General features: G+C 40.7%; 1 protein-coding gene across 6 annotated transcripts in view; it reads left to right on the top strand.

Annotated features, from left to right (window-relative positions):
• The window catches only part of FANCD2 (FA complementation group D2), a 273,881-nt gene that overhangs the window by 149,945 nt on the left and 113,936 nt on the right, over positions 1-10,000 (top strand). For all 6 annotated transcript variants that reach the window (XR_015062404.1, XM_085898104.1, XM_085898102.1 and 3 more), the window contains 4 exons: positions 3,394-3,504; positions 4,252-4,380; positions 4,555-4,673; positions 8,363-8,473. Coding sequence is in view for 5 of the 6 variants with exons in the window: in XM_085898104.1 (XP_085754230.1) it covers positions 3,394-3,504; positions 4,252-4,380; positions 4,555-4,673; positions 8,363-8,473 (470 nt within the window). In the remaining variant the exon portion in view is untranslated. The remainder of the gene's footprint in view (positions 1-3,393; positions 3,505-4,251; positions 4,381-4,554; positions 4,674-8,362; positions 8,474-10,000) is intronic.

Here is a 10,000-nt window from a genome sequence, read left to right as displayed (position 1 = left end):
TGCTAATTGCTTTCCACATCTCATGAAGGATCTTTTGTAACCCTCGGTCTTCAAATGACCGAAGTGCGGGAACTTCAAAAATGTCTGTCGGACTGGTTTTCAGTTGAATTGTAATTGTTACCTCCGCCACCGAAGGTGAAGGAAGTTATGTTTTCACCCCTTTGTCTGTTTCTCTGTTTGTGTACAGGATATCTCAAAAAGTTGTGGACGATCCAGATGAAAATTTGTGCACAGGTTTCGGAGTGTCACAAGGACGAAATGTTCAGATTATGGTGAAGATCTGCATCCGGATCCGGATCCGGCTACTAGAATTTTAAAAGTGATTCTTCACCATTAAGAGATTGGGCCAAAAACGATATCCATCACGATATCTCAAAAACTTGGTGGACAGGTTGGGTGTATTGCAAGGACGAAATGATTCGATTTTGGTGAAGATCTGAATCCGGATCTGGATACGATAATTATTTAATTAAAAAATTTGATTCTTTACCATTGAGAGGTAGGGCCAAAACAATATATAGCATGATATTTCAAAAATGTATTGGGCCCGATATGTTCTAATGGATCAGGCATAGCGTGGCGGAGGTATGCGCTCTACCGAGTGCCCTTCCAGTTAATCCTGGAATCCTCAAATGAAATGTGATGCTGGGCCCGTTTGTCTTGACTGGCTGGACATCCAGTGAAAAGTGTTAAAAAAAAGAAGAAAATCTACATTCTGGTTTCTTTCTGAAAGTCGCATTCATTTAGAATTTGATTCATTTGATATCCATGTAATTTAGAACCTTCAAAACTAATTTTTTATCAGTGAAAAGTGGTAAAATTGAGTCCTTTCAACAAGTTTTCACTTTCTTTGCCCGAAGTGTATTTTTAACGTAAAATTGGCTGAAGCTTGCTGAATGCGTAGCACTTGCAGCAAGGTCACTGTGCCAGACGGAGTTTTTTCTGGGAATTGTGATAAACTGCACGTTGACGGTTTGGAAAGCAGGGTAGCATCTTCTGTAAACTATAAAAGGAAATAAATGGCCGCACTACTGGCTCTGGTTGGAGCAAGCGTGAATGATCCATTAGTTTACCTTTCATGATCATGAGTATTTTGTTTTGTGCTGCATTGACGGGACCATGGAATAGTTTAAACACACACACACACACACACACACACACACACACACACACACACACACACACACACACACACACACACACACACACACACACACACACACACACACACACACACACACACACACACACACACACACACACACGCACACGCACCCCGTGCAAAAATAAGCTGGAAGGGCAAAGCAGATTAGCCACAGTATCATAAGCGCAGTTCAAGCAATGTAATTTGTATTCCATGTCAAGTCTTGGCTTTCGCTTTCCATCTTCATCAGGTGCAGCACTTGTACATCCAATTTCCATACCAACGCTCCCCCCTCACCCCCTCCTGCCCCGTAGCCAAGTGCCCTTATAAAACCCCATCAATAAACAGAATAATTACAGAAAAGATAATGACAAAAATCACAGCAGGAGAGAAGTATTGCCACAATAATCGGAATTTTCATTGCGGTCGTTAAAGCGATGTACAAAAAGCAAATGTAAGTTCAATATCGCAATATTTAATGAGCTTTGGATTAATATTTGAGTGCAAGAGCCTTTTGTCTGAACACCCATGATGTGTATATTGTCCTGACTTTGTGCTTCATTTGGAAGCTACGATTGTCAGGTTTATCAGGAATGTTATACCGAAGCATTATCGCACAAACATTATTTGGTATTTTTACATGTTTTTCTTCTTCTTCATCTGACATCACTATGTGCTGAAATGAACCCTTTTTGGCACCACGAGCTACCAATCGACACATTATTATTATTATTATTGGTTCACGAAAAATATGTGACCACTATATTCGTTATTGGTGTGTGTCTGTCTGCATGTCTGCATGTCTGTCTGTCTGTCTGACCCGAGCATAGCTCCGTGGGTTTTGATCCGATCCTGATGAAATTTTGGTGGGAGGTTTATATCATGATCTAGTTGTGTTTTCTGAAAATGGGCGTGGCTCCGCCCATCAAAACACGTGTTTGTAGGGGGTAGCCGATTTCAATTTGCATCTTCTCCGAGGGGTTTTGTCAAATCTGACAGGGGTTTCGGTATTTGGTTACCCAATGGCACCTGCATAGCCCCACGGAGCTCAATTTTTCATTTTAGTCCCATGGTCAAGGTCACAAGGTCACGAACTTAGAAAATTTCGAATTTTGACACAAAAATCAAATGACCGCCCAAACTTTGAGAGCTAGGATGACAATATTTTTTATGCATAATCTTGAGGTCATTCCCCACCTAAAGTCTTAAAACCATTTTTCTCTATCTCGAACACCTTGCCCGTGGCGCCCCCTTTAAGTTTGTTTTTACGCTGATTTCATCAAAGTATGGATAATCCGATGAGTGTGAAATGCCATATAGCCAATATGACGTTATATTGTTCCTGGAATGTTCCAGAGGAAGTTTTGCACCAAAGGTCATAATCCTTGACCTTTGACCTTTAAAGTTCACAAAGGTCAAATTTTCAAAATTGTGGGAATCGAACCGGGTTTTCGACCTTCTTCGACTAACTAACTCCATTAAGCTATAGCACGTATCATGTTTCCTTATTTTAATGTCCACAACATTGTTATGTGACCTTTAAAGGTTATGCAAAGGTCAAATTTTGAAAGTTTATGAACGAAACCGGGTTTTCGACATTTTGCAGCTAATAACCTGTCACTCGTACCACATCATGTTGATCATTTTTATAACTTGGTCAAACATTATCACATTGTCTCATCCTTGACTTCTGAAACAATCTCCATCGTCAAATACCGCTCGTGAGCCATCGTCGTCTTCAGACTTGTTTTTATTTTATTTTTGCTAATCGGGTTTGCTTTTTCGCCGCGTTTGCACTCTTGGGTGCCCACGGTGCGGGATTATTTAAAACCAAGTGCATGCTCCTGTGGTTTGTTTTTAAATTGGGAAAAAAACCTTTCTGTATGCAGCAATTAAAAATGTAGGAGAGTTCGACTGCTATCTCAGCACATCCTGCAGTTACTCTGATGACCAATGCAGACCTCTATTGGCGATTAGAATCTCCTGAGGGTACGGTTTCATTTTCAAGGGGTTGCTTTTCATGATATCCTTTGTCTTCCCTGTTAGCACAAAGAACATGTATATATCATCTGAAGGTGCAATATTTGAGGAACTTCTTTGCCCAAAGTATATTTCTTTGAAGACTCTCTTCCCTTCCCGCCCCCCCCCCCATTTCCCCTATCTCAATCCTTACTCTTCCTGACATGAAGGAGAAATGTACACTTGTGACTTCACAAATTTCCCATTTCCTTTTTGTTCCACACGTGCAGGCAGCAGAAGTTGCACAGTTGGGTCCCAAAGAGTTGGTGTTCCTGCTGAACGACCTCACAGCCAAACTAGACCATATACTCATTGCGCCCAAACGTAACTTATTTCGCAAGGTGAGAGTTTCTGGCTGGTTATGGAAATGGTGTTTTGAATATTGTGTAAATCATGCATCATTTTTATAACATTCTTGCAAGAATATGTCTTGACAGATGTGTTTTGCACACATTGAGTCACACATCTGAGGCTGTGAAGAACATATTGAGGGGTATAATGAGGCTGTGCTATACATGTGGAGGGTTGATGCGAGACCGTACTGCACTACACATTTTAAAAAACATTAAATTGTCAGTCAGGAATAATCTGTCTTATGACATTGATGTCGATGCTGGCAAGATGGTCCTTGGATGCCACTTTTTGAAAGTTTAGTGAAATGTGGGCCATTGTCGGTGAACTGCTTGAGAAACAAAAGTATTGTGCATGTTTATTTCGAGAATAGCACTTCATCAAGGACACAGAAGATGTTCAATTGCATGGCAGTGGGTTATTGATTTGGCTTTGATGTGTGACTTCCCTTTTGGGACAGTGAAAAGGGAACGTGACCAGGCATTTTATTTGTCTGCTCTTTGTTGTTCGCAATAAATAAATAAGAAACCTTTGGCTTTTACTAATGTTTAATAGTTAAATCAGACTTGTGCAACTCCGATGCAGTTTTTGTCGTTTGATCGATTGCTTTGTGTGGTTGAACACGATCCATTATGGTTGTGCTGTCACCGTGTGCTTTTTATGCTGATGATGTTCATCATAAATCCACTGAAGGATTTATATCCCTGTAAGGTGATGGACACCCTTAATGTGTACAGAGCCAGTCAGAACGTGGTGTCGGGTTTTCCCACCTCCGGGAACGGGGTCCACAGAGGACTGTAGAGTTTACCCTGTCTCTCCTACCAACAATCTGCGACCATTTGGATAACGTGCACAGCTACTTCCTGGTATAGGATGTGCCTTAGCTTTTAATCTGCACTGCACACTCACTGATTATAATCTTATGTTTTTTTTTTTTTTTGTTCTTTTGATGCATAAACAGCTGGATGAAATGTTTGATGATAATGCAGTGGACACTCTAATGTATACTCAACCAAATGCGTTGAATCTATCAATACCAGGCAGTCCAAGAGAAGAATGATGGGATTATTGATGGCCCCCAAGTGAATGTGGAAGAGTTTGAGATGACAGCCACGTGTTACCAGCTCCTGCTGCGTGTGCTGCTTGCACTCTTTTCCTGGTGTGTCCATGCATGAGAGCATCTTTATGGGCATTTTAATGTTTGTATCAAATTAATGCCAAAGCTTACGAATATGAAAGACAAAATCAACTCTCGATTGTGATGTGCCTGGTGTCGGCTTAATGGTTAGGGTGGTGGCTTTGGGATCCGAGGGTCCTGAGTTCAAATCTCGCTCGGCTGTTGAATTAATACCAGGTTGGGTTGACTCAGCCTGTCATCCTTCCGAGGTCGGCAAAATGAGTGCCAGCTTGCTGGGATGATTGAGCCATTTGAGTAGCCTCCGTTGGAGTGGCGACCCATCCAGGATTGTGCCCAATAGCCCAGGAGACTGCTTCAGCAGCACCGACGCTCTGTACAGAGTATGGTCCCAATGGATGGATTATGATGTGCACATAGAAAACTAGAACAGCACAGCACACTAGAACAGCAGGTAGAGAGCATACCACTGCCAGGCTGAATAGTTTACGTTTTTAGGTCATCTCTTCGAGCATGACCTAATAATATTGGTGTTGAGAAGAGAGGTGACGGTCCGTCCGTCCGTTCACAATGAAGTTGAAGCGGGAGGTCTGGTCATTAGTGATCCTGATAGAGGTCGATGAGACGTACACGACGGTATGACTTTCAAGGTCACCGAAGGTCAAGTTCAAGGTCACGAAAATGCCTTTGAAGTTGCGAAAATGACGATTTTCAAAATCTATCTCCTCCTACATTTCTCAAGCGATCTTGAATTTGATTGTGGCATATGAATCTATGGGACAATATCTAAATTTGGTCAGGCCGGATTTTCGAATTTCGCTTTCGTTTTCGCGTCACGTGACTTCAAATTTGGCAAAAAATGCGAAAATGACGATTTTCATGCGAAAATGACGATTTTCAAAATCTATCTCCTCCTACATTTCTCATGCGATCTTGAATTTGATTGTGGCATATGAATCTATGGGACAATATCTAAATTTTGGTCGGGTCGGATTTTCGATATTCGCTTTCGTTTTCGTGTCATGTGACTTCAAAGTTGGCAAAAAATGCGAAAATGACGGTTTTCATGCGAAAATGACGATTTTCAAAATCCATCTCCTCCGTCATTTCTCAAGCGATCTTGAATTTGATTGTGGCATATGAATCTACGGGACAATATCTAAATTTTGTCAGGCCGGATTTTCGAATTTCGCTTTCGTTTTCGCGTCACGTGACTTCAAATTTTGCGAAAATGACGATTTTCAAAATCTATCTATCTCCTCCATTTCTCAAGCGATCTTGAATTTAATTGTGGCATATGAATCTATGGGACAATATCTAAATTTGGTCGGGCCGGATTTTCGAATTTCGCTTTCGTTTTCGCGTCACGTGACTTCAAAGTTTGCAAAAACTGCCCTACCTTCAGGAGGCTATATATTTTCTCGCAGAGATGACCGTCACTCCTGCACGGGTGTATTTGTTTAACCAACTTTTAGGCTGGATCTGCATCCAGACCTTAACCAAAATAGAATCGGCTAGTTCTCATCACTTACCCAACCTGTCCACCAAATCCGTCCGCTACTTTTTAAGATATCCTGCTATATATCGTTTTTGGCCCAATAATCTCAATGGTGAAGAATCACTTTAAATATTCTCGTATCCAGATCCAAATCCAGATCTTCACCAAAATCTAATCGATTCATCCTTGTAACACACCCTACCTGTCCACCAAAGTTCAACCGAATCCATCGCAAACTTTTTTAGATATCCTACTCACAGACATACAAACAAGCAGGGATGTATACAAAACCTCTATCCACCTTTGGTGGTGGAGGTATCAACTGATTGTGCAAAATGTGCAGGAAACGATATTTTACTGGAAATCGTAGGTTTAAAAATGTCAAAGCGTGCAGTAGTTAATGTTGGCAGTTCGAAGAAAAGCTGCAAACTCATGGGAGATGCAGAACCTTAGAAAGTGTCACTGCAAGGAAACCCTCCACCATAACAAATGCAAATCTCTGCACCACTGAGGACATGGCACTTGACGGAATGTTTAGCAGCAGCTGATCTTGGTGACCTTGTAGCGAAGCAGGTCCGCAATCCTCAACACAATGTAGCAAAGCCACCAAGCTGCTGACAACGTGAGCAGTAGTTGTTATTGAAGCAATGGCTGGATGGATAATTGTATTTATGGATGTCCACCATAATAACCACATCCAGGCTACAATGAAACAAGCAGCCATATTTTTATTGAGTGCTTTGACCTCCAGCATGATGTTTGGAATTTTTGCCACCGCACAAGGGCACGTCACTGGCATTCTTTGAGGCATCACCATCGTGTCACTAACAATGAGGCCAAATTTTAGGATGCACTCGTAAAGGTACCCCATGAAATGGTAACTAGTAAATAGTGAATGTGAATATTTGTTTGTACACACATCAGGTATTTGATGTTGAAATATTACTGACCCTGTTGTGCCTCTTCATTTGGATGGAAAGTGATGGATTTTTTTTTTTTTTAATCAGAATATTTGTCAAAGCTCAGCTTTCAGACAGTTTGATGAAAGAGTTTGTTTGCATGCATAATCAAAATAAAGACCAATTACTGCACTGTCGTCCCAAGAAGGAAGCCAGACATAATACGCGCACACGCACACACAATGTACTGGTAACTACTTACAAAAGCTATCTTATTTGAATTCATAACCTTAATTTATAAGCAATTTACTGATTCCCCAACTGCCCGGATCATCAGCTGAGCATCGTTTTTCATTGAGGTTTCGATCCTTTCAGCCCAGAACCTCTCCAAACAGCGGGTCCACAACACTGGTAGCAGGTCCACATCTGTAGATTACTCAACATCAATGGACCCATAACCTCAAAGTTGTTTCCAGGCAGTCAATACAGCAATGCAATATCCTTATTCAAAGTAATTTTAATTTTATTATTACTTTTATTTAAAACAGACACTGACATAGCAAGATGGTGGTGGAGCAGAATCGCACGATGTTATTTTGTAGAAGCAAGCAAGAAGAAGAAGAAGAAGAAGAAGATTAAAGTTGGGTGCCTGATCATTTATAACAATAAAATGATAGCTCATGCACCATGCCATCTTGCCACAGGGATTAGACTGCGCATGAGTGTTTGTTCCAAAGTTGCTGTGCAAAATTATTTATCATATGGTGAAGGTCAACATCACGATAAAAACTCACTATTCTTGGATTGAATGGTGGCATGCAGTCCTGATTGTGTATAGGGAGTTGCTCTCCTAAGAGCCAAACTTCACCAAATAGAAAACTTTAAAAAATGAGTAAAGGTACGATTTACCATCTAAGGTGATTATGAATTAAACATGATCTTAATAACATTCCAGCAAAAAAAAAACCTTTTCTTTAAGCTTCATGACGACAAAGAATCAATTTATCATTTGCAAAAATGTTTCGTGAAATTTTCACTCACCTTGCGGTATATTGTTCCTTTCTTTCATTTTTTTTTTTTACAATTTCCTTGTGCATTTGCAAAACAGGATTTGATAGAACATTTAATTTCTTCCCATGCTTTCCCACCCTCCACACCACACAATTCCCAAGCTCACTTGTTGAGGAAATTTTATTGTTTTGGCCTTCATATTCTTTCTCCAACCTGTTGTGTTCAGTGAAGATCGGCAAACATAAAATAAACTACCAATGAATTGTGATACCTCATCTTTGGCATTCATTTTCCCTTCAACTCAGGGGAGGCTTTGTGCAACCAGAAAACCGAAGCTTGTTTCGTTCAGCTCTAAGCATACTGGCTGGTCGCCTGCAACCAGGACAAGCTTCCCAGAACCTGGATCACCTTTTGGGGTACGCCTCATTTTCTAATCCCAGTGGGTTCCGTTCATGATTATGTGCTTGATCAAAACTGCTGCCACCTCCTATTTCTTCTTGAATGCTGTCCTTTCTTTGTAGTGTCCAAGTCTGTTCAGTGCTCTTTTGTTTGGTGCTTTTATCAAGGGAGTGGGGATGGGACGTTAATGACTGGCTCATACATACCAAGTCCTATTGTTCCTCTCACTCAAGCTCGGGCCAAACCCCTCCAGTCCTTGGCTTGCTTTGCAGCTCGGAGCCATTAAATGTCCACTCTTCATCATTCGTGGTTTATCACTTCATACACAAAATGTGTGTGGCTTTCTGATGCTTTACAGTAATATTCATAAAATATTAGTGATTACACTTTTTTTTGAAGCCCACTTAAATATTTTACAAGCCACTCGTAAGGTGATTTGCAAGGAAGGCTGGTTGTAAGCATTGTTAATGTTATCAACACTGAATATAATTTGATTTGGTTCGAAAGTTTGACAATTGCAGATTTTCAACATTGTTATCCTCAAACCAATTCCGGACACACACCACAGCATGGAAAGACATGACGATTGTAGTAAAAAGGCTGGAAAATGTATTTTGTGAATAGATAGTGTGAACAAGGAGATTGAATGACATGCTCTGGTAAAGTAGTCTTTGAGAAGGCCCAGTCTAAGTTTTGTTGGTTTGTGTTAAGGCTTGTGTTAGTCTGAGTCCGAGTAAATCGACAATGGTTTCTCCCTTACACCGGTCCAATGAAAGGCATTTTTTTTTTCTGTTTGGTCCTTGATTCAAACATTAAGTGCTTTTTTTTATCCTTTCAATATGAGGATCACGGGACTGGAATGAGCCGTTTGCGTTTACTGGCAGGAACCCTTGCACTGATATTTGACCCACATTTACACAGAGTTGATTCATTGATCCTGTATTTTGGCGGCCCACAGATGCCGCACTTTCACTTCTTGCGAACAAAGTATGTAACACCTCGATTTTTTTTTTTTTTTTGTACAATGTCGAAACCTTTCTCTGCCTTTTGGCACAGCTAATTTTATCCATCGTTTTATGTTTCAGCACCATTGTTAACTGTTGTGTGTCTACTGGATCTAGTAGATCTAGAATTACAGGATCTCTTTGTAATTTCCTGTTTGATGATTCATTATTAAACTTGACTTCATTCCGTATGCTGGTCTGATTACTGCAATTAAGTGCGCTAGAAACAAGAAAAGGCTTGTAATGTGAGATAATCGTACACGCAGACGCAAACAATGACTCGTCTCAGCTCAAAAACCGCCTTTGGCCGAAATGAAATACCACGATAACTAAATCGGAACCCATTAGATTACCTGTGATTGGTCGAATCCTGCGACATTTGAGTGTTTACTGTACCTCAAATATGAAAGCGAGATGACTGCCAGATTTTTTCCGAACGACCGAACCGGGGCAAAAAAATAACAATTTTTGGCCTGCAACATGGCTAATGTTAGTTCCATTCCGAGGTAACCTTGCACTAACTTTATGCTCTTGGAGGCT

This window comes from Eptatretus burgeri, chromosome 10 (assembly GCF_056783735.1).
Source record: "Eptatretus burgeri isolate ZD-2024b chromosome 10, Ebu_testis_v1, whole genome shotgun sequence".
Taxonomy (NCBI): Eukaryota; Metazoa; Chordata; class Myxini; order Myxiniformes; family Myxinidae; genus Eptatretus; species Eptatretus burgeri.
Note: the sequence above shows the minus strand (reverse complement) of the source record. Positions and strands in the feature narration are given on the sequence as shown.